Below are 25,158 nucleotides of genomic sequence, written 5' to 3'. Positions count from 1 at the left end.
TGAGAACCAATCGACATGTATGGGTGTATAGTTCAGCTTACCTTGTAAAAGATTACAATTTTGTCAGTGATTCTTATTTTCCTAATAAAGCAAGTAATTGATATACTAAATTTTTGAGTTTTTAACGTGAAGATGGTTGATTGCAGATGTTAGGTAACTGCGCCTTTTTTTATTGTTATTATCGCACTATTCGCATCGGTTTTGTTTTTGACCCGATAAGATTGTAGTTCTGCCTTTATTTGGCTCGAAATGAAAGACCACTTAGCTTGAGCGAATATTGCCAGTTCACGTTATCACACGTGATTCAGCTGGAGATACAGTTTTTTCTTGAGTAAGTTCGTAATATGACAACTTTGAAACTTTTATGATAAGGATCTGTTCCTTGGATATTAAAATTAATGAGAACATTCAATAGCTTCATTCACGAAACCGACAACTTTCCGTGACTTTTTCATTTTGGCAAGGAGATCATTCCTAAGTAGAATGCCATAGCCAGTTGGCAACTCATGTAAGGTAAACAACCATTTGAAAAATTGGCCTTTGAACAAAATTTGAACGCAGTTGCGAAGTAGGTGAACGTCTGAAATTTTACTTGCTAAAAGTTACCCATATCAGACCACACATAAAAATTAAAACGACAAAAAAAAAAAACAACGTATTTTCCGACAACTTGAATTGCCGAAGAATGATAACTTTATCAACTAAACTCCAAAATATGACTAAAGCCGACTAATAACGGACGATTCACTTTAAAATCCAAAGCTGTTTAGAAGCTCGACATGGAAAGAAAGTCTGGAATTCTAGATAATTTTCAGCCGATTTGCTGTCCACGGTATTTCTCAATGTTGCGATTCAGCTCGATTTAATTAGAAAAAGCAGCAATCCATGAGTTTTTAAGGTTAAAACCACCGATTGACAAACTTTTATTTACTCCTTCCTCTTAATAAAGAGATAAACACAAAGCAAACAGATGTTGATGCTTTCTTGTTTTTGTCATTAAGTTCAATCATTTATGCATATAATTTGAAAACGAGGAAAATTTTACAGTTTTCGAATCAAATGAACATTTTAACTCACCTTGACAATTCAAATCTAGGTCATCAAAAAAAAGGAACTTTTCCAAATCTAAAGTGATTTCGGCAGAATATTATTTATCTATAAAAACGAAAACACAAGACAGTAGAAGCAAATTATACATGTGAATCAGCATTTCATAGCATCAAGGGTCCATGCATAATTGATAACAAGAGCACATTTTTCCCTTAATCCCTTGCTTGGTTTTATTTTCATTGTCATTTTTTTGGCTTTAAACCATGAGTTAAGTTGGGGGATCAACTTAATGCTATCTAGACGATAAAGAAGGTTCTAGCGTTGAATAAATTTTGTTTGACCAAACGTTACGTTTCAAACAATAGAGATGGATGCAACATTTTTATCGCAGCAGTTTTCAACTGCAAAGTTCCACAACGGGATTGTTATGACTTCGATTCTGGCCTCTTGCCCTAAAAACGTGTTAAACTTACGGTTGCTACTAACCATTTTCGTTTTCCTTACCTCCAGCGATTTATCGTAGCCAGTGATTCGTATGCACTCTTGAAAACGCAGTCACGTCTAAGTCCCATACAGTTAATATAAAAATGCATGCGGAAATCACATTACGATTCATAATAAAATATGACAGCTGTGCATAATGTTAAATAAACAAGTAATGTTCTTAAAATCTTTTTCGCAAAGGTTCGTTGAATAGAGACCATATTTTAAAATGAAGTTTTAATTTTTTGAGGGAATTTCAACTTTAAAGGAGTCTTTCACTTGCTCTCAGAATGATCCAGTAATTCAAATTTAGGAGTTAGTGTTCAAGTTTAACATATATCAACTTTAACATCAACCGGTTGGCCAATGATATTTGCATCATTCCTCTCTGAAACGATATCACTTTTCAAGCCATTACCATGGTATCCAAATCGAACTAAGAGTAAAGAACAAAAATAAAACAAAGAAAAGACTACAATGACCCAGGGGAATTGGAAGACGGGCCACCCTTGTTGGGGATGTCACATTCTGCGCTGAAAATATTATGAGAGGGGCTCATCGGGGCTCATCGGAGCTCATCGGGGCTCATCAGGACTCATCGGGGCTCATCGGGGCTCATCGGGGTGACGGCTTTTGCAGCTTTTGGCTAAAACAAATGGCCACTTTACGACTGAAGGTTAACATATTTCCATTGTTGTCACCAGAAATTCTTTTTTACAGTTATCTTCTTTCGCGAATAACGCTGATTAAACTTTGCCAAATTTTACGCCTTTACGGTAAAAATTTTTTGGCCATTTCACGGCTAATTGTTAACGCTATTGAGACCTCCCTTATAAAAATATTTAAATGGTGTATTTTGTTAGAAAAATACTGTTGCCTTATAATAAATTGAGAATAATACATTAGTGCTTGGAGACTGATAGAATTTCTCTTCTCGTGTTGAGCTCGATATCTCACTTGTTTGCTGCGTTTAGTCATGAGACATCGAAATGAACACGAGACGAGAAATTATTTCATATCTGTACGGAACCGTGAATTAGTTTGTTTATTATCATATAAACACCATAGTGAGGCCTACACTGGCTAGCCTGCAGAGCAGGCTTAATTTTGGCGAGCGATTGCTCAGTTTTATATTTATAGCAGCGGAAGACTGGGTAGAGATACAAAATTTGTACCAAGGGGGTGAGTGGCAGTGAGAAAATAGGGAGAGGGGTGAGGGTGGGGTAGTTAATTTTACCTTCCCGCCCCCTCTCCTTGCAGTCAACTCGAACTCCAAGTTATACAAGGCCGGTTGAATAAACGATCGTGTGCTTTGTGACGTTAACTCGCCCCAATAATCCGCCTGTACTGCACGCTTTTCACTGACAAGAAAAAGTCGTCTTTATTAATGTAGGGGCGCCAAAGGTGAGTGACATTTTACCAACTAATTGGTGATACAAAAAAATTTCGTAATTTTGCACGTGTATAATTAGGGTTTTTCTCAGGGATGGAAGTTCTTGTTCCGCAGTTTTTATGATAAACTAAGGACACTTTCTCCGTGTGATATAAAATAAACGTAACTCCTTCACAAACCAAAGTAATGAGACAAATCAAAAAAAGAAAAATTGTTATTGCATTGATTTGAGTTATAATAAATCACCTTTAGTTAACCCAGTGAAAAGTTTTTTTTTTTTTCACTTTTTTACCCCTTTGAAGCACTTACATTGTTCCCGAGCCAGAAATTGTCCTTTGGTTGCATACAATCACTTTACCAATTTCTCAATCTCAGAAATTACCTTTCTGATAGAGTCATTGTTGTTCGTAACCTAATTTTAAAAAAATTGCGTGTCTTGGAACACGTTTGATTCAGCAGAATCTTTGTTCCCGTCTTTAATGGCCTATTCCAGCCTGTGAATTTGAAACAAGAAAATTTGTCATTTTTACGTGCAAAATCTGTCCTAGATGAATGAACATTGCCTTAAAAATGTTATTCATCCTTGGAAATGAAAATTCTTCTAATGATATCATCAGCTTGGTTAATTTCGAAGAAAATGTGAATGAGTTCTTCAGTTTGTTTGATCGAAATAAGGGTGGATCATAACATTAAAACCGAAATAATACTAGTCGCTAGGGCGTTCTACTTTACTTAAAGAAGAAAATAGCTCAGAAACAAGATTGATTCAAGTAATTTTGACATAAACCATAGTTGATATAAACTATTATCCAAGCGTCAGTCTTATTTCTTACTGTTAGGTGTACTTGAAGGCAGGGACAATTAAATGCCCTCTAAGGAAAATTACATCTCATGTTTAAAATTCTCGACCAAAACTTGTCGAGTATTCCTCAAGTCTATACAGACAAGTTTACTACGAATACTACGTCAATTGAATTGTGACAATGCTCAGTCTTCAAGACTGAAAGATTGAAAGTCAAACGTCTACCATACACATAGGCGGGTTATATTTCCCAAACGCCTTCATTTCTACATAGATAGAGATGCCCATGAATATAAAGTAAAATAAAAGGTAGATGCAGCCTACTTTTTTGTCCAAAACCCATTTATAGTAGTAAATAATAAACAACGTGACAGCTATTGAACCCAAAATGAAGAAACAAGAGATAAAGAGTCCATGACTGTTGATGACAACGGTAGAGTCATAGTCCCAGACAGTGGTTTTGACAAGCCAGGGAATTCCCAGACACAACAGTATGTCGAATACATTGCTACCAACTGTGTGCGACACGGCCATATCTCCATCACCTGCAGGAAAAGTAAAATCAAAAGAATGAAAGTGAAGTTTCGAATTTAAAACCTGGGATCGATTATCATTCCATTGATTTGCAATAAAGTTCTGCGAAACGTGTTATAATATGCCGTAATAAATAGCTCTTTTTGCCACTAAACTAATCAGTGATTTTAAATTAGCAACGTAGGAAATTGTCATCTGGATCTTCTTTTTCTACAGTTTTGAGTTGATTTATGTTAACAATAGAGCAAAGATTTATAAGTGATTCATATTGTTTCTTACCCACCCGATAGAGTAGAGAAATGATGAATGCCTTACTGATTTTGGCCTGCCAAAGATGCTATTTTTACTCCTTCGATAATGGCCTGTGCACTTCCCACTTAGCCATGAATCGAGAGGCTAAAATTCGGCCCCTAGATTCACAGAATAGACCTCAGCTCGACCAGTTAGGGGGTATTTATCTTTCTCTCAAAAAACCATGAATTGCGATTGTTATGCTATCCAAGTTATACCAGTCGCACTACTAATGCTAGTTACCGAGAACAAAAGGGATTTGTCATCATTAATCGCCCGGGTGGTGGAGGATTTTGGTTGTGTGACGATAAAATTTACCTGATCCACCCCCACTATAAGGCTTTGTATTATTATTCTGACCCCTCCCCCCCTCCTTACTGGCAGTTAATTGGCAATCAATTTTTATAGTCCCCGTTTACATTCTGTTAGCGACGACTAATCTCCCCTCCGATCCTATTCACAACTATGTGATCCCTCAAAAATTCCTTCCACTTCCGATGTAGTAAATAATAGAGAGATTTAGCACCGTGTTCAAGTGATACATGAACGGTAAGAATGACCACGCCACCTTGTTTTTTTCACGACATTTTTTCACGTTTGCCGGTTGCGCTTTACCGTGTTTACGTGAAAGTAACCTGTTCCACGTTTGCCGTATGCGTAAAATTTTCTTCACTTTTTCTCTCACATAGTAGAAGTTAATGCCTGGAAAAGGAGCACCAAAAATATTCCTTGTAAGTCATACAAGGGCACCTTCAAATTCACCGAGACGTAAGCTCACGCGAAGCTAAAGTAGCAAGGTTCACGCAATTTTACGTGAAACGTGAAAGGGCAAGCTGACGTTTGCCGTTTCACGTAAACGCGGTGCTAAATCTCTCTAATGTCTGGTCCCAAGAATCCGTCGAGGGTTAAACAGGAAAAAATAGCTGCATAAAACAAACTCGTGGGAAAACAATGAGACCAATTTGGCACCCACCTTTTTGGGCAACAAAGAGGCTTGATAGGCAGTCTGGGACACTGCTACCGAACGCAACAAGAGAGAGACCCATGACGGTATCAGGAATCATGAAGGTGTATCCAATTATGGTAACCATCCAAACTAGAATGTATGATGTCAAACCGATCCACACAATGCATATCACAAAAGAGAATCCCACGAACTTACGACAAGATTCCTTTTTTACATCCGGGATCGTGAAGTAGAATAAAATATTGATTGGCAGCCCGAGTGCCCAACAGATGCGAGCCCAGGCTCCCTCTGGTGGACTTAATGGCGTTCCTAAAGTGAGATCTGGGACCTCGTGAGGTCTTTGTTGATCATATTCATGATGATGAGCCAAATGCTCGCCGCTTTCTGAGGATTAAAAAGGAAAAAAAAAATTGGAAGACCTTCCATAAGTCTCTATTATCTTTATTAATCTTAATCTTGAGAACTTATGGGTGTATTTCTTTATGGCAAAAAATTAATCAAAGCTTGTAGGCTTCGACGTTTCCAATGCGCAACTCTTCTCCCTCCTTAAGAAAATGTATTCCACCAAACTGGTGTTTTCTACGCAGGAAAATCATTATTCCAAGGATCTATAACGATTTTTATTCACCTAGCATCTTAAAAATTGTGAAAAGAACTCCAATTATCTCTCTGCAACGCTTTTAAATTATTGTACATGGAGGTAACAAAGCCCCTAGTAACTACTGGAAACATCCGCACAGCCTGTGCTTGAAAATCAAATGGAAAATTTACCGGAGAACCCACGTTTATGTTCCTTTTCTTCCTCCTTTTTGTTTTGTTCGTTGTCTTCTTTTCCTTCTTCAATATCACCTTTCTCCTCGTTCTTCTCGGATTCAGGATTTTCCGGGTCATCTTCGGGAACTTTTGAATACCCGTTTTTCTTGCCGTTATTAGCGTGAAGTTCGGACTTGTACTCAGGACTGGTTGTGTTTGTCACTTTGTACAGCCACGCCTCGATGCGAGGATTGAAAAACATAATCAGAAGGTAGACAGAATAAAAGCAAACCATAGCAGTGGCTTCTGACCTAAGAAGGCATCATAAATATATATAAGCTTTTCAAAATAGTGAAACATCCTCAGACTGGTATAGTTTTCATTAATTGATTTCGTTTTGAATTGGAATCTGGAGATTAGTTAAGTTCTTTGCTTCCTCCCAGACCACTTTTTAGTGTAAAATCGCATAATTAGATAAAATTTCGCATTTTGATTGGTTTACGAAGCGAAGTATTTAGTGTAGAATTGCGAGATGAAAACAAGGCTAAGTGATATTGTTTTGCATCTCATGTTTCGCGCTCAGGATAAAAACAAATAATAGTTTCTGTTTCCTTTTTTTTTTTCTTATTTCTATTCAAAAATGCGATTCAAGGAAAATCGTTATTTGACTCGTGAATTCCGCGTTAAATTGTACTTGAAAACCGATATCGCACTCATCACTTCGCGATTCGTGCGATATCAGTTTTCTCGTGAAATTTAACGCAGAATTCATTGATTTTGTTGGGAAAAAGGAAAAGATCAGATAATTAATGACAAACCAAAGTTATTAACGAAGGAGTGGCGAGATGTTGGGGTGGGGGGGGGGGGGGGGGAAGGGGGAAGCACTGCTGTCATTTCCCGGATCAAATTTACCTTATCCCTTCCTTCAGACAAAATTTAAGCCAAAATTCCTATCCGTGATTCCCAGTTTTAAGGGTCCGGTCAGTACTTACTGCCTGGGAGGGTTTGAGGGCAGGGGGGGGGGGAGGAGGGGGGTTGAAAGATTTTGGTTGTGTCCCAATAGGCAATTATTTGATAAGGTTGAGCATGATATCATGAGTTATCAATGTCGAGGTCTGGGTTATCTGCTGAAGCCTTCGGATGAGGCAGATAACACAGACACGAGGTTTGATAATTCATGTTATTAATAGCTGGATCATTGGATAATGCAATTCAATACTTTTTATTGGCTTAGCCATTAGGGTATATGAGCCAATATACCATAATCTACAAATATGGTAAGCGTATGCGTCAGCTTAAAATTAAAGGAGCTAAAAAATCTAATACAATTTAATAATTTAATTTAACGTCTTTTTAATAAAATAATTATTCCACTCGCGCTTGTTGGATATGAGATGATTATAGCCAACTCGGCGCTACGAGCCTTGTTGGCTATCTATTATCTCATATCCAACAAGCGCGAGTGGAATAATTGTTAAATATCATGCGAAAATCGAATTCAATATAATTGTTTTAATATACATCTTTTAAACAATCTGCAAAATAAGACACTTCTCTGAGTTTGCAAAAGTTTGAGAACACTTCACGGACAAGGAGCACGGAAACTAGTCAGACTTTGTAGTCGAAGTAATAATCTAATATCTGCTGCAGATATTGGGTTATCGTGTCAATTTCACACGCTTCTGTATATTCACTGAATGCTCTCGACCGATCAGAGTTTTTATGGTAAGTCTAATGAATAATGACAAAATCATACTTAATACCCCCAAATCCATTTCCCAGAAAGAAAATGAAAACAGAACTCAGTTCCGACTTTTACTCTTTAGACTCAAACTATCACGTGCAAGTTTAAATGTTATTGATAGTTATTTGAAACCTCCTTACCAGATGACTATATTATCCATAAGAACCAACATGAGTATAACGAGACTGAACAGATAGAACATGCTATCTCTCACTAGAGGCCACCAGGCAAGATACAAAACCTGAAGGAAAAAAATCATAAACGTGAGAAAATAATTCTAACCCACTTCAAATAAAAATATTTCTCTTTAGGTAGAACAACGACAACAACTAAAATAATAGGAAGACATGTTCAAAATTGATAAAATTTAACTAGAAAAGTATTCCGTTTACAGTTCGGAACTAGTTAAGGGTTCGAAGTAGAGTCACAAAAACAACACTTAGCCTGGAAAGTCCCAAATACGGTTGCCGAATGATTCAACTATAAAAAATATAAACGGCTTGAGGGCTGCTGAAATTCATTTCCTCTTAGTACACGATATTCTGTTAAAATACAAGGAATACTTGCTATTGCCTTCTAATTATTTGCTCCATGAAATTTTTCAGCCTATTCATCTGACTCGAATTTTGGCTCCGTAAAGTGCCACGATTTCTGGTCAGTAACATTCGAAAAACGTTTTGTAGGAAAAAGACGCCAAACGAAACTTTTAGATTAAATAAAAACCTCCTTAAGGGTGGATCTATGTCAACTAGCTCCAAGGTTACGCCGTTACCTAATGGATCTGTTTAGTCATTGAGAAGAATTTTGTATTTGGCATACGAGAAGCATGTATTATCTTGCGCATGCTAGTTGAAGTACGTACTGTTTAGCTTACCGTGCCAGCCCCAATGCCGCAGACACCAATCACAAAAAGTACGTTAAAAACTGCTGATCCCAATATTGTTCCAACCCCAATGTCTCCTTTTGTGACAAATACACCTGCAAAGAAATCGAACTGCTCAGTTAAATTACGAAGAAATTCCCCAATTGAATTTAGCGGGTCGTACAGTAGAATACGGCCCGCTTAATTGACCTAACTCGGCGCACGAGGTAACCGAAAATTACAATAATTCAGATTACTAACCAATCACAGATGCAAAAAGTTCAGGTGCTGAACTTCCCAAAGCCATAAACGTAGCCCCAGCTACATCACTTTGAAGATCCATTTTATCGCAGATGATCTCCAGACATGGCACAAAATAATCATCGCACACAATGGCTATTGCCCAGAACATGTAGAAAGCGACTGCAAAGTTAACAATAACGGCGCCATGTTGCCTTTGCCTTTGGTTGAAGAAGTCATCTGGAAACTCTTCTATCGATGGAGGTGTGCAGTTTTTTAGTTTGTGGGTCTTGTGAGCTAAAAGATGCCTCGACGTAATGGATACTTCTAAAAGGATTTTTAATGAAAGTAATTGATTCTAACACTACTTAAAAATAAACTGATAATAATTAGAAATAAACTTACTAGCGTGCAAATAATTGTATTGCAAAGAACAAATCATTTCAAGGACAGCCTTCTGATGATAAAATATATCTGACAATGTGACAGCCTCTTGAAAACTGCAAATGGAACAGGTACTTTGCACTTTTGGAGAGCATTGGTTTTTTTGTTTTTGTTTTTTTTTTCAAAAATCGGTATAAAGAGAGCGTTTCAGCCTCTGATCGTTTTGATATTTGATAAATCACCGGCGGAGAGAAATTGTCTCATTAAGAAATCTTCGTAAATCTTTTAAGCTTCCGTTTTGAGAAACTGCGTTGCTTTTGTATGCCCTGGGGAGTACATTTAGCTGCCATGATCCATCAACAAGATTTCCAAGACTAAAGATAAGATCTCTTAAAATTACAGGCAAAAAAATTCTATAAAAAGTTTCATTTTGGATCTAGCCTCACGCTAGTTTCGGTGGAATGATCTAAAATAAACCAACCCAAAGGAGAAAGCGAGGTCACTTTTTGCGTGGATGTCAAGACCGCGGAGAAGCTACAATCTAAAGACAGCAGCCGATTTTGGTGATGATAAGTTTAAAACGCACGACGTTTCCAGAGAAAATACTGAATGTAGAGTCTGATCTATAATAATATGGGTCTCTTACGAAGGCTCACTTCTAGGGGTAGGGGGGGGGGGGCTGCCACTAACAACATTTGTTTATTTTTGTAGGTGGTCTTCAAACAGTCGTCAAACAAAATGTTTGTTCTTAAGATAAAGACGTTTTGTTTAACTGTTTTCCTTACAGGTACATTGAACTGTTTATGATGTCTACCTGAACGTTCCCTTATGATCTCCTTACTTTCCCTTGTAACGTCTTTGATTAGGTCACGGTAAGCCAAAACAGTAAACAGGACAGCGAGGACTCCGCCGCAAGCAAGCTGAGTCTTGAATCTTCTCCTTTGCCTCATAATTGTCTAAAATCACATTTTTGTGAGAAAAAATTCAAGACTTAAAAAACAGTCTTATAATGCCAAGGTCCAAACTTTTTGGGTTGCTTCATTTGCTTACACAATATGGTATTTATGTAGTAAGCTATTGGTTATTTATACAAAGACCTGCACGGTGAGATACGGACCTGTAAGAAGCGACCAACCGCGACCACTAGATCAAGGCGGAATGGCGGGAAAATTCGCACTTACCAAGTTGTTTATGTTTCCTGTTCCCCTCAATCGCGGTAAATGCGATGAAAAATAAGCTTTAAAAAGATTGACGCCCAATACTTACGTATCTATTACGTGGTGAATTGCAAATGATTGTCTAAATATTTTTATTTCAATTACAATGACCCGTAATTATGCAACCAAATGATAGTTTTGAAATAGTCTAAATAAAGCTTAAGCTTTCGACCGCCTACTATAAACTAACGATATTTGGAAGTATAAAAGTTTTTTAAGATGATAAAATTATTGACGATTTGTAGCCTCGATTTCAAAGGACTTATTTTATAGATATCACATTAGAGTTCTACTCCAAATACTCAAATTGTGTTTGTTTGGATCTTGATTGGTAAATATTGATTTGCATTCAAATTAATCTAGCTAAAAAAACGACGAGGCGCTAAAGAAATATGAAGAAAAAGGTAAGTGCTGCACAAGGAAAATTAAAGGAAGAGAACGAAAACATGAAAATGTTCTTGTAACAGAAATTCATGTAAAGGAAAGGTTGATAGAATGTAATGTAAAGGAAAGATTGATGGAAAAATAATGGATTCAAATGGTTGTAGAAATATCAAAAGAGTGAACCATTCAGATCAAAAGCTGATATCCATAGAGGCATCTACATCTTAAAAGCTACTTACATTGACGTATCAAAATTATATCACGTGCGTACATCAGAAACCTAAAGCTAAAGAACTCACGCACTTCTCACCGAGAGTAGAGAACGTAGGCGCCGTGTTGTGGTCTGGTGGCTTTTTTTCGAAATTTGGGACGTCTGCAGGAAGGTTTTTCAAAAATTGTAAACTGCTTAATACAGTCTTACTAAAGTCCCTCTCAAGGTATTCTAAAGCGCTGTGAGCTCAAGAATACTCATGGCACTATAGAAATTCCTCATTACCTTTAAACATTATTATAGGAAGGAAGTATGTTTTGCCCAAGGGGAGGAAAGACAGCGTAACACAGTTCGGCATTTGCAATGTTCAACAAAAGTTTATGAAAAATTTCGCGTTACTGAATGAAAGAGCAATGTCCTCCCATAATTATATTTAACCCTCGGTAGGGATAACAGAAAAACAACGCTTTTTTGTGGTGATGAATAGTGGAAAATACAGATAGCTATGATGAAAAGTTTGTTGGAGCTCATGAATGAAGGCAAAGAACAAGTTTATCCTTGCGGTAGGAACGTCCGATAGAGTACAAATATCCAATTGCCTTAGAAGAGCCCATGCAATGTGTAATTATCTGGGCAGATCCTTCGCTCGAGTAAACTTTGACTTTCGTAAAACTAGAAGAGATCTGATAAAGCAGATTGTGATCTTGATATAATAACATAAAGGTCTAAAATTAAACGAAATCTGTACCTCAATCAATTCGACCGAACCATGCACTCGTACGGACATCGCCTCTGTCTTACCCCTTGTCAACATTTTTTCTTTTTTGCACACGTATTTCGCTTGAACCTCCCGCGACATAAAATTGTCGAACAAAACTCGCAGTTATTCTGTGAAAGTAGGTTCACAAGATATAGTCTTCCCACGAGGATTCAGAAGTGAATTTTAATTAAAAAACCACGCCCTCTGTGCCTTTGAAAGGTACAGTAATGGACACACACAGTTGGAACCATTTCAAACAAGATTACTGTCCTCCAAATATTTAGTTAAGGTCTAAAGATCTTGATTAAGGTAAAATTTTGAAACATCTAGAGTAAGACCACCAAGATATGAAATCAAATTATGTAAAAACAGTTCCTTGGGAATAAAATATGTCATCTCTCTTTCCTAATTTGTTATGGCCGGTCAAAAAAATTAAAGATCCGACCATGAAAGCTGAATGACTAAAGAACAATGCCAAGCAAACGTCACTTGGCGAAGTACAATCGTATTTCGATATAGTGGATATAGTCATACTTTACCACAATGATTTAGTAACTTATAATATTAAAAGGTAAGAGTCGAATTGTACATTTATAACATTCAGTTTTTCTGGGTCATGTTGTCAACAATTATCCTTATTGACGAATAATGGGAGAGCTGCAGCGGTATAAGTCTGTTTTCATAACCACGATTCGCCAGTGATACAATTGTTCGGCCTTTTCTTAAACGACTACAAGACAATAACATGAAGAAAAGCTCTCTCAAAATATTAAAAATTTGTCCTTCAAAACTTCTGATCCCTGAGTTCAAACTCCTTGGCTCATAAACGCATTTGAATCGTTTGAAATTATTGGTATTGAGAAATGTTGCCTTGGAAATTGTCTTTCATTTGAAATTTATGACATTGCTTGCATTTAATTTTGTTTTTATTACCATTACCACTTGCATGATAAGCCCGTTTATCTGCTTTATTCCATAAACCAAAACAAAGAAATAAAGAAATACAAGCGAATATTTTCTTGTCCAAAATAAGTCATGTAATTATTTGATATTCGAAGCTTAACATTACATTTGTGCCATTGAAATTTGAATAAAAGTGCATATTTAGTTCATCGCATAAATGAGCATGTATTTGAATAACACAAAAAGTCACGGACAGATCCTTTTACATTTCTTTCGAGTGCATGCTGGAGTGATCAGTTTCAGCTGGATTTTTATCTACAATTTCCATATCTTTTAGCTGATTAACTGGTTACGAGAAGATTAGAGGATACTTAAAAAGATTTACTCAAAAATTCGAATGATTGCATTGCCGTAAGGAAACGGATAATAATGTATGTGGTCTGTAGAAAGATAAAGTTAAACGTTACAAACCATGTCTAATAGAGCACACCTGACATCTTCGACTTAAAAAAATAAAGAGGCAACAAATACACGGAATCCTTCATTTTGTCATCGCTCACTGTGAGAAAATAAATATCTAACCTGTGATTTTGATAAAATAATTGCATTTCACACATCTGAGTCTGCGATCTTGACCGTATTTTTTTCGCTAGACACCGTATCTGTGGACCAGATTCACTCTTTATGGTTATTTGTTTTTTCTCACCTTCACGCGACAAGACCTCAGCAAGGGTAAGTTGCGAACAATTCTATTAGCCTCGCGATTAAGACTTGAGTTTTCATAATGTTCTCCTTCAAATCAATATCCACGGGCAACCAATCGACTTGAAATCAACCTCTTCGTCGTCAATACCTTTTTAACACTATCCACGATTCAAAACCGAGTTTGATAAGAGGGAAATGTGATGAAGTAAAAAAGAGAGAATAATGTACACATCTTTGATTAGCGAAACAGTCATTAATATGTACACAGCCGTGTTTGAAATATTCATCTTACGCCCAAGCCTCTAGCTGTTACTTAGTAACGGCGAAGAAAAATAGAATAAATTCTCTCAAGTATTTGAAAAACATGACACATTTTATTCCCTTCCTGCAATGTATAAGATAGATTGGCAAGTTTCTAAAAACGGGGCGGGACCTAGAACGAAAAATAACGAAGTGTTCCTCTTTGCAGTTTAAAAGTTAGTCTATGAGTACAGTTCCCAATCTTGTGCTGAAAGGCGTGCCATGAATGGACCTCGGAAAGAAGTTTCTACAAATACGTTAAAAAGCCTAAGCTTTGTTACCAGACTCTTGCGCATGTGTTACTATGCGATTGCATAGTGAAGGTGAAAAGCGGTACAAAGAATTTGTTCCATTACTTGCTTGCATAGAAACGGTGGAGAACAGCGCGATGAAATTTGTTGTATTAATTGCAAACGGTGGAACAATTTGAATGACGTACCGTTTGAAACTGGTAAACTGCCACCTTATATGCAAGGTAGCTGTTCATATTTTGAACAATCTGATGCGGATAGAAGGATTATCTCCTTTATATTACTTTTTGTCACGGATTTTTTTGCTTAGAGACTAACTAGTACCATAAAGAGGTTTAGCATCTACTGCTGCCCATGGAAATTTTGATCTCTATTGAACTGTTGTAGACATATGATGTTAACGAACTGCTGTGAGTTTATGATGGCTGATAGTTTCTAAAGAAACTGTTTGGGGCTGCGTCGGTGGGGGTAACGAAATAATTTGGATATATCAACAAAGTTGAAATGGTAAATTGGCCACCGTAGCGATTACAAAAGCTGACGTTTCGAGCGTTAGCCCTTCGTCGGAGCGAAGGGCTAACACTCGAAACGTCAGCTTTCGATCTGCATTTATATCCAAATTATTTCCTATGAACGTATCGACTTAGTGGGAAGGCTGGGACGCGACCAGGTCCGTGCACCACAAGCGGGAGCCAAAGTATTTTTCTGTCCGGTCCGACCAAACTCAGTAAGTAAGGAGTTTATCATATGACCACTAAGGGCCTGTTTAAATGGAGATAGGGTCACCCTCTCAGGAGGGTCACCCTGCCAGAAGGGTCAAAAAATAGCCCTCCTTTACATACAAACCCGACAAACAATAAAATGGCAGGCAAACTTCTTAGGTTTCTTTTTTTTTTTTTTTGGCGCTACTGGATCGCTTGCAGGCGTAGCTTTTTTTTTGGCGGTCTTCTGACTGTTGTTGTTTGGACGCCGGCTCGACGAAGGCGTCGAAGAAATCGGAGGCGCTGAGGCTTGATCTGCATTTAGAACGTCCGTAGACACATCACATTCTTCTACATAATTCCCATTACTTTGATGCTCGTTTGCGATAGCTTCTGCTTGATATCTTCGGAAATATTCGCCTGGTCGATATGCATGAGACGCCAATTTCTTTTTGTCATAGAAAATTTGGCGCGCGAAAAACGTCATTTGATGCAATTCGAGACTGAGCCCTCCCCGTTGGGTCACCCTGGTCAATGCCAGCATATTTAACATGGAGAATGGAGACAAGGAGAAAATATCTTTGCCGCCTTTTTCCGAATTGCATTTGTGCCACTACAGCCCGAGGAACTAACTAAAGTACTCATTGAAAGTGCATGTCATTATTCCTTATCGGAACTTCAGAGGGAATAGCGTGGTCACTGAAAAATTTGATGAATTCGCATAAATTATCCACGAAACTTTTTCAAACTTCAAACTAAACTTCAAACTGAAATCGAAAAAATCTCGACTCAACACTTTTTCATCATATATATATATATATATATATATATATATATTTCAAATCTTATAGTAGAAATAGCAGTATGTTCCTTTGAGAGTTTACATGGCTTAAGTAGTCAAAAAGCTGGCCCTCATAGGAGGGTCACCCTACCTAGTTGACAGGGTGACCCTAACCCTAAGGTGACCCTACCTGACATGTAAACACAACCGCGAAAAATAATAGAGGGGGGTCACCGTATCTCCAAGTAAGCAGGCCCTAAGTGTTGAAAATTTCCATAATTTTGTCTCAACCTCATTAGGACGCACTTATCTACGAAGGGCAAAAGAAGGTCGTGCAATGGACAAAATGGAAAAAAAAACTTGTCCTTTTTTATTCTTTGAGTCAGAACAAGAGACTCAAAACTCAACGAGACCAGCTCAATTCAACCAGCTTGGCCGGATACACGTCAGCTTTCACTATGGTTTTTCATGGGATTGCGCTCGCGAGACTGGATGGTTCATTTGATGATACATCTTTCGAAACTTCTCCTACGAAGGAAAAAGAAAATTTGTACAAAAAAACTCTTCCACTTTATTAATATGGGCCACTATGAGATGATTGACGCGCGCTCCCTCCTAAATATCATGCAAGATTTCAGCTGGAAGTCCTGGTAACCCATGTATTCAGGCAATTATTTGGAGGATAAAAAAACGTTCTGAGAATGACTTCGGGGACACAAGGGAACTCCGAATACCGTCACACTTCACAGGTAAATCTGGTAAATTGCTACACGAAGTACTGGACTGGTGGAAGTAACGCTGGCACCGTTGTAACGTGGCACACGTTATTTTAACATGCGTGTAATATTAATGTACTGGTGATTGTCACATTCTAATGGGTCCTTGCTCACACGTAGTATTTCTCTTCATCATGGTGATGATTTCGTAGTGTTGTTATCAACCCCTATTCAGAACACTGCACAACAACAATCTATATTCAAACTAGATAAAATTACAATTTGGGGTCATTTATAAGTAGTGTGGTAAGGAAGCCCAGCAGAAGCTAGAAGCTTATCAAACCTGGGTTCCTCTCACGATGTAGAAGATAGATTTGATAACTACGAACGAGCGAGTTTAATTTAGTTTTCTGCCAATGAGGAATTTTTTAAGCAAATTCTTAAAGATGGAGAATCTGTGGGATAGGATAAGATCACGAGGAAGGGAATTCCAAACCTTTGGACCTTGCTGCAAGATCGCACACTGCTTAATATTAGTTCGGCAATAATGTGGACTATAGTTACTATTATTCCGTGTATCGTACGTACGGATTTGGTGATGAGTAGAAAAGAGCATCAAAAGCATTAGGAAGGGGGCTATTATGATAGGAATACATAAAACAAGCTACAAGGAAAGCACTAATGTTATAGATATCAAGGATGTTAAAGATTACAATGAAATATATGAAGTTCATATATTTTGAACTGCGGTATTAGATACATATGATACACGATCCTCGCAGTAGATAGCGCTATTTTAAGCAATTTTTTTCAGGTCTGATTTTCGCTATTGCTTAAATAGCGCTATCTACGGCGAGGATCGTGTATCATATGATGTTAAAGATTGTTGAACAAGGGCGCAGTATGAGCTAGGTATTCGGCTCCACTTATATTTTTTGACTATACGTTTCTGCAGGAGGAAAATCCTGTTTAAATTCGAGGATAAGTTGAGGACCATACGTTATTGCAATAACTGAGATACGGATACACTCGAGTATAGTGTAAGGTTAATAAATATTTGAGGAAAGAAAAAACCAGATTTACTTATTATTCCAATAGTTTTCGATATATTTTTAGTAGTAAGGGATATTTGATGTTTCCATGAGAGATGCTGATCAACAAGAACTCCAAGAAACTTCGTTACCTCAACCTGCTCGATGCCGATAATGTCAAGAGTGATGTTATTATCAACAACTGCGTTTTTGCTTCGGGCGAAAAATAATGTAATTAGTTTTTGAAACTTTAAGCGATAGTCTATTAGCATTAAGCCAACATATTATCTTCCTTATTTCACAATTCATGACGGATATAGTCTGGTTGGGATCTTTATGAGGGTAAAAAAGACTAGTGTCATCAGCAAATAAGAGGTTTTACCATATCTGATGTATTTGGGGGGTCGTTGATATAGATTATAAACAACAGGGGGCCCAAGATTAAACCTTGCGGGACTCCACATGTAATAGGTTCCAGTCGTGGGGGAATTATAACAAACTCGACAAACTGCCGCCTGTTTGTCAATTAGCTGGAGATCCAGTCGAGGGTTTGTCTTCTTATTGCATAATGACGAAGCTTTCTGAGCAGTATATGATGATCAATAGTATCAAAGGCTTTAGAGAGAGATCAAGAAAAACTCCAACAGTTGTTTCTTTGTTGTCCATAGAAGAAGCGACGTTATTCAACAATTGATTGCAGTCATAATGATATGCGAAGTTGACAAGAATTTAAGAATGGGTATTTCACGGCTAGTTGAGCAATCTCAAATGTAATTACACAATTGCCAATAAGGAATTCTGGTTTGGGTGGCAATGATTCATTCTAGTTCAGTTTTTAGCGGAGCCACGAAAAGGTAACCGACCCCTCATCCCACCCAGAAATCGCGTGGGTCATATCTTGAACACATCCTAAGCCAAGCTGTCCCAGCTTGGCTTAGCCCGCTGATCAATCATTTCTCCCATATCTTCTTACAACTCAGCATAAATAGGAATTTTAATTGGTAAATTCTCTCTTGCATATGATGATTAGCTAAGTAGAGTTTTGTAAGAGAATATACGGTCATCAACTAATCATGATTGATCAATTAATCACGAGAGCGCATTTAGTTTCAGTCCGTCGTATACCGGAGCTTTAACTGCACAAGCATTCTACATATCAAGGTTTAAACCACCGCAATACTGCTATGTTGCAAAAATGTTGTAAAAATGTTGCTAAAAAATTTAAAAAGTGTCAACACCACGGTTTCAACACCCTCATTAGAAGGCTTTCATGCACATCGCTACTCAAAAAGTAAAATCGCGCTCTTTTCCATTGAGACTCACTCGCCTGGAGGAACATGCTGAAGCTATTTCTACTAATAGATTTGGAATATATATGATGAAAAAGGGTTGAGTCTGGATGTTTTTCTATTTCAGTTTGAAGTTTAGTTTGAAGTTTGAAAAAGTTTCGTGGATAATTTATGCGAATTCATCCAACTTTTCATTAATCACGCTATTCTCTGAAGTTCTGAATAGGAATAATGACATGCACTTTTAATGAGTACTTTAGTTAGTTCCTCGGGCTGTAGTGGCACAAATACAATTCGGAAAAGGCGCAAAGAATATTTTATCACCTTGTCTCCATTCTCCACGTTAAATATGCTAGCATTGACTAGGGTGATAACTGTCCTCTTAGGAAGAATTTCGTCCTTTACAGGGTTTTCAAACGGCTGCTTGCTCAAGAATGCAGAAAATGCATTGTTTGAACAAAAAAAACTCGCAGTAGTGTCAACAGCTCTGATTCGCAGTAGTGCCAACAGATGTAATTCGTAGGTCTCGTGGTTAGTCATCATTTTTTTCGCAATACAGCACAAAAATTACATTTCAACTGCACTCCCCTATAAGTTCTCTGGGGATCCCATTAGTACGGTAGCTATTAATTTGGTTTGTTGCATATCCTATTTCTTAACAGTATTAAAAGCAATCGTTTTAATTCAACATAACTAACTCTAAATCAGTGTGTGTGGTTCCTTAAAGCGAAATCTAAGCAGCTTTGTTTTTGCGTTCCGGTTGGAACTTTTTTATCAGCCCTGCTTTCAATGAAATTCATTTTTTCAAATAATGTCTTACCTCCCCAGGTAGTTCCAGAACCTCTGTTATAGGACTGTGTTTGTTGCTCGTAATTATTTCTTTTGCGAGCACGTACACGGTAAATATTAGCAATTCTTCGTCTAGACGGCGCAGCTTGAGCGACCTTGATGAAGATGATTTATCAGTGAACCAATACAAAGAATTTGTTGTTTGAAGAAGGCGTGTGGTAGCCTATTACCATTACAATTGAATTTCTTTCGCTTGAATGTCACGATTTATCAATTGCATTTTTTCAGATATGATTATTTGTTTGGCAAGTCTCTTGCCGCAAATAACTAATGAATCGTGCGACTCAGCTCTCAAGATCGAACGATCCAACGATCGATTCTCTACAATCCTTGCAAACAGTTTCATATAGGTTTGTCTCCAAGAATTTTGATTTCAATCGAGCAATATCCCCCTAGTTGATATTCTCTATCTTCTCATCACATTTATGATTGAGAATCTGTTGATATTGTAAAGAGAATTTCCTTAACATGGATTTTGCTTAGGGTTAGATTGCACTGCGCTTTCTCACAACGAATGCTTTTCGGAAGTCAGTCAGAGCGTGCACAGACAAAATGGCGGTCTTTATTTTGGCAGGAGGCTCGCTATTGATGTAAATCGTGAGTTTCTCGTCGACGAGTCAAAGGACCCTGCTTCTGTTGTTTCATCGATTTGATTGACTTTCTTCAAACTAGACGCATAGCTGCGTGAACTCGGGCTTTTAATATCGCACATCTGGAGTTATCTTTAGGGGATTGCCATATTGCCGTTATTACTGTCGTCACGCAATTTCGTCATTGCCGGTTATGAAAAAGTTTAATTGTGTTTACTTTTGTATGCTGGAGTGTAATGAATGTTGTTATGGTACTATACAACAATCAAGATAATAGATTACCATATAGGAGTAGGTTCCTACAGATGCCAAAGGTTGAAATTCAAGGACACTGCTTGAAATGACGAATACAAGGTGCGTGGTGCAATGAAGCATTATACATTGTCTATACGGAACAGTATACTGATGTATATATAATGATTTTGTTGAATAAGGACTGTATACGGCTCAGGATATTTCTCCTTATTATCCATATGTGTACTAAAACTTATACTTTTCTTACACAAAGTGTAAGGTTAATTATACAAGTAATTTAACATCCTTAGAGAAACGCCCTTAACAGGACATATTTTGGTATGATATCATATCTTCTAGCCCACAGAAGTTACTTATGGCAATATATTTGGCAAGTTGCGTTGTTTGAAATGTCGAATATAAGGGGATATAATGAGGCAGTATACACTCAGTAATTAATAACAATTATAATAATAATAATAATAATAATAATAATAATGATAATAAAAACTTTATTTAAACTCGATAAATATTTAAAGCCAGAGGCTTTTGGGGCCGTGTTATTAACTTAAAGTATAAATAAAAAATATATATACAACTTTCACATTCATTAAAGCTACATGTAACAAAGAAATTAGGATCTTCTCCATGCACGCGCTTCAAATGACCGATAACTAGCCCAAAATTGTCAAGGACAGCATTGCACATGTTACATGGAAGTCTCATAACTTAAACGCCACAAGGACATAGGGATTCGGGAATATTGAGGGGTATACTGGTAGAAGTAGATCTTTAACTCGAACGAAACCGCAATCAACTATCAATTGGTTTACTTAACTTTATACTGTGAACTTTTTAATGATTAAAAGTTTGTTATAAAAGCGATTTCCCTTTAAAATTCGTCCTTCTTTTCCGAGTGCGTCTCAGCAACTCCTTCCTCGTTTCTCATTGGTCGAACGAACCTAGCTAAACCTGGTGCGTCGGACTCATTAATGAGTTACAATAGCGAGGAGGTTGTTTCTTGGCACCAGTCGCATGGATTTTCTCCAAAGACTTTAGAGAGGGTAGGTAAGTGAAAGAAATTTGCTTAACAACACATTTATTGCAACTTTATGTACACAAACTTGACTCCTCCACTGATCTTTGTTCGTAACTTATCTTGCAGAAAAGGATTGTTTCGATGGTGAAGATCTCCTTGGCATTGCCCAAGATGTAGAAGAACTGAGGCACTAATTTCTTGTAATAAAAGAGCGACTAAAATTCAGGAAATTGATCTCGATGAACGCTGAACCTAGAGCTGGCGCGAGTCCTTTGTCGGTAAGATAATCCGCGATACGAAAAAAGATAGCGCCGCGCGTAGCATTCTGGGAAATTGCACCACTTATAATGTAAACAGACAGTTTCGCAATACCAGAAAGGTGTTACGTCAGGCTTGTAAAACATGTCCTTTAAATGCGTTGTTGGTGGTTGTCCCCACGAAAGTTAGGTCCATAAGACCCTTTGGTTTCACCAGTTTCCGAAGGACGAGACTAGAAATAAAGCTGTCCCAGCTTGGCTTAGCCCGCTGATCAATCATTTCTCCCATACCTTCTCTCAACTCATCATAAATAGGAATGTTAAGTCGTGAATAGAATACTATTTCAAATCCTCTCTCGCATATCATGATAAGTTAAGTAGAGTTCTGCAAGAGCGAATATATATGATCATCAACTAATCATGATTGATCAATTAATCACGACAGCGCATTTAGTTTCAGTCCGTCGTATACCGGAGCTTTAACTTCACAAACTTTGTACATCGCAATATTTAAACAACCGCAATACTGCAATGTTGCAAAAATGTTGCAAAATTGTTACTAAAAAATAGATTTAAAAAAAAGTGTCAACACCACGGCTTCAATGCCCCCTTCAGAAGGTTTTCATGCATATCGCTATTAGAATGGAAAATCGCTTTCTTTTCCATCGAGACTAACCCGCCCAAAGGAACATATTGCTATTTCTACTATAAGATTTGGAATATATATATATATACATGTATATATATGATGAAAAAGTGTTGAGTTGGGAATTTTTCGATTTCAGATTGAAGTTTAGTTTGAAGTTTGAAAAAGTTTCGTGGATAATTTATGCGAATTCATCAAATTTTTAATTAACCAAGCTATACTCTGAAGTTCTGATAAGGAATAATGACACTTTTAATGAGTGCTTTAGTTAGTTCCTCGGGCTATAGTTGCAATTTGGAGAAAGGCGCCAAAAATATTTTCTCCTTGTCTCCATTCTCCACGTTAAATATGCTATAGCATTGACTAGGGTGATAACTGTCCTCTTAGGAAGAATTTCGTCGCTTTACAGGGTTTTCAAACGGCTACTTGCTCGAGAATGCAGAAAATGCATTGTTTGAACAGATGAAATTCGCAGTAGTGTCAACAGCTATAATTCGCAGTAGAGCCAACAGATGTAATTCGCAGAAGTCTCGTGATTATGTCAATGTTTAAAGCCGTAGATGCTCGTTAAAAGACATCCTTTTTTTCGCAATACAGCAAAAAATTTACATTTCAACTGCACTCCCCTATAAGTTCTCTGGGGATCCCATTAGCACGGTAGTTGTTAATTTGGTTTGTTCCATATCTCATTTCTAAACAGTATTAACAGGAATCGTTTTAATTCGGCAAAGCCATTTCTAAATCAGTGCGTCTTTTCAGACTTGAACTGTTGGTTCCATAAAGCGAAATTTAAGCATGCTTTGTTTTTGCATTCCGGTTAGACCTTTTTATCAGCCTTACTTCCAATGAAATTCATTTTTTTAAATCTTGACGATAACTTGATTGGGTACCAACCACTAATGTCTCACCTTCCCAGGTAGTTCCAGAAACCTCTGTTATAGGACTGCGGAGCCTTGCGTATTTGTTTCTCGTAATTATTTTCTTTTACGAGTATACATACGGTAAATATTAGCAATTCTTCGTCCAGATGCACAGCTTCAGCGACCTTGAATGAAGATGATTTATCAATGAACCGATACAAAGAACATTTTGTTTGAAGAAGGCATAGCCTATTACCATTATAATTGTATTTCTTTTGCTTAAATGTCATGATTTATCAATTGCATTGTTTCAGATATGATTGTTTGTTTGGCAAGTCTCTCGCCGAAAATAACTAATTAACCGTGCGAATCAACTCCCAAGAAAGATTGAAAGATTGATTCTATACACTCCCAACATACATTTCATATAATTTCGTCTCCAAGAATTTGTATTTCAAACGAGCAATATCTCCTGCCGGATTGATATTTTCTATCTTCTCATCACATTTATGATTGCAAATCTGTTGATATTGTAAAGAGAATTTCAGTACTTAACGTGGATAAAGATCTCTATTGCTTAAGGTAAGATTGCACTGCGCTTTCTCACAACGATTGCTTCTTAGAAGTCATTCAGCGCGTCCACAGAGAAAATGGCGGTTTTTATTCTAGCAGGAGGCTTGCTATTGATGTATATCGTAAATTTTTTGTCGACGAGTCAAAGGACCCTGCTTCCGTTATTTTCATCGATCGATTTTATTGACTTTCTTCAAATAATTAAGTAAGCCAGACAAGACAAGGTCCCTTGACCCATGTGGGCTTGAATTTTAGGGAACACTTTGGTATAGTATAGTATTTCTCATTGGTTCTTAATTATGATCTTTTGGATGACAGATATACATATGACATCACCATTAGAATTCTTTTGCTACTTTATCATTTAAAACAAAGACAGTAGATTAGGCCTTTTCAGAAATATTTCATTGACGACGTCAAAATGTGCTAAGGATATCAGTGGCTGCGCCTCAAGAGTCTTTTTTCTTACCACAATTTGACGTCATCTGTGATCTCTTGCCATCCTCTTTCCCACGCAAGGCGCTTTTCCCGGGATACGGCCGGGAAAAGGCCCTAGCATTGGCCGGTCACGCCATGATCTTAAATATTCATTCAGCACTGATGAATACATTCTTGCGGTTAATCCTGCTTGTTCATTGCTTGATTGAATTTCCTCCAGAATTACATTTTTGCACATTCCTGGGAACGTCGCTTAATTAATTCAATAAATCTCGGTTCGAAACGTCGCCACAGTGGCTCATAAAGGCTGGTATTTCGATAATTAAGCGTATGTATGGAGAAGTCGACTCCCAAAAAAGTCCATGTTTGTAACTGGGTTTTACGGCTTTGCGGTGATGCATACGAGAATAAAGGCAAAGATAGACCGGCACGGATGGACCCTTCCACGGTTTTATCGGCCATATTGGTTAGGGGTCAAACAAAACGTCGTTGCGTAGCAACGAGCCATGGAATCTCTTATGATAAGAAGACGCGCATCGCTCCCTTCGATTAAATTTTCGCTTTGTTCAGGAACAAAAAGTAATATTCATCGCTGAAAAAGAGAAGACATCAATAAAGGCGAGTGACTTTTTCTCCTCTCGGCGAAAAACCTTTTCTTCTCTGCGTTTTATGGGAACATTGAGATCGTTTTTCTTTGGACGTGAACTCGCGGCCGACATAATGCCAGAAGGTCAGAGTACAGCTTTTCCGAATGACTTTTTGTATTTAAGTAACTTAATTGTGCAGAGGAAAAATTGAAATAAATGTGTTTAAGTGCTCTTTAAACCTTTTCGTCCAGACAGGCTAACATACTCTTGAAAAACCAATAACTCGGCAAAGAGAAACCCTTGGTTTAATGGGTTTTGGAGATAGGTGTTCTG

At 37.5% G+C, this 25,158-nt stretch overlaps 2 protein-coding genes across 8 annotated transcripts in view; both read right to left on the bottom strand.

Annotated features, from left to right (window-relative positions):
* Positions 1 to 1,641, bottom strand: part of LOC111325353 (uncharacterized) — a 7,724-nt gene extending 6,083 nt beyond the window's left edge. For 2 of the 4 annotated variants that reach the window (XM_088758512.1, XM_088758514.1), the window contains exons 1-2: positions 1,537 to 1,641; positions 1,078 to 1,155 (exon numbers count right to left, since the gene is read on the bottom strand). The gene's annotated coding sequence lies outside the window, so the exon portion shown is untranslated. The remainder of the gene's footprint in view (positions 1 to 1,077; positions 1,156 to 1,536) is intronic. The other 2 variants (XM_022929161.2, XM_088758515.1) reach the window with 1 other exon arrangement.
* Positions 1,642 to 3,122: 1,481 nt separating this feature from the next.
* Positions 3,123 to 23,371, bottom strand: LOC111325350 (sodium/potassium/calcium exchanger 4). 4 transcript variants are annotated; one of them, XM_088758555.1, is made up of 8 exons: positions 23,276 to 23,371; positions 10,318 to 10,459; positions 9,141 to 9,446; positions 8,892 to 8,995; positions 8,158 to 8,258; positions 6,292 to 6,584; positions 5,527 to 5,904; positions 3,123 to 4,273 (listed from the first exon to the last, which is right to left on the bottom strand). In XM_088758555.1, the coding sequence occupies exons 2-8, from the start codon at positions 10,451 to 10,453 to the stop codon at positions 3,942 to 3,944; spliced, it is 1,650 nt and encodes a 549-aa protein (XP_088614681.1). In that variant the 5' UTR covers positions 10,454 to 10,459; positions 23,276 to 23,371; the 3' UTR covers positions 3,123 to 3,941. The 4 variants fall into 4 exon arrangements, with proteins under 4 accessions (XP_088614681.1, XP_022784891.1, XP_088614680.1 ...); XM_022929156.2 differs by lacking the exon at positions 23,276 to 23,371 and adding an exon at positions 19,573 to 19,723; XM_088758554.1 differs by lacking the exon at positions 23,276 to 23,371 and adding an exon at positions 13,685 to 13,870.
* Positions 23,372 to 25,158: the final 1,787 nt, after the last annotated feature.

This window comes from Stylophora pistillata, chromosome 4 (genome assembly GCF_964205215.1).
Source record: "Stylophora pistillata chromosome 4, jaStyPist1.2, whole genome shotgun sequence".
Classification (NCBI taxonomy): domain Eukaryota; kingdom Metazoa; phylum Cnidaria; class Anthozoa; order Scleractinia; family Pocilloporidae; genus Stylophora; species Stylophora pistillata.
The sequence above is the reverse complement of the archived record's forward strand: the minus strand, read 5'-3'. Positions and strand labels throughout refer to the sequence as shown.

What these genes read in the sequence shown, in the direction of transcription:
- LOC111325350 (XM_088758555.1), bottom strand. Translation starts at nt 10,453, where the DNA reads ATGAGGCAAAGGAGAAGATTCAAGACTCAGCTTGCTTGCGGCGGAGTC. An exon ending in GATCATAAGGGAACGTTCAG is followed by an intron (nt 9,447 to 10,317) that starts GTAGACATCATA and finishes AAATCCTTTTAG; the next exon opens with AAGTATCCATTACGTCGAGG. An exon ending in GCGGCATTGGGGCTGGCACG is followed by an intron (nt 8,259 to 8,891) that starts GTAAGCTAAACA and finishes TTTTTCCTTCAG; the next exon opens with GTTTTGTATCTTGCCTGGTG.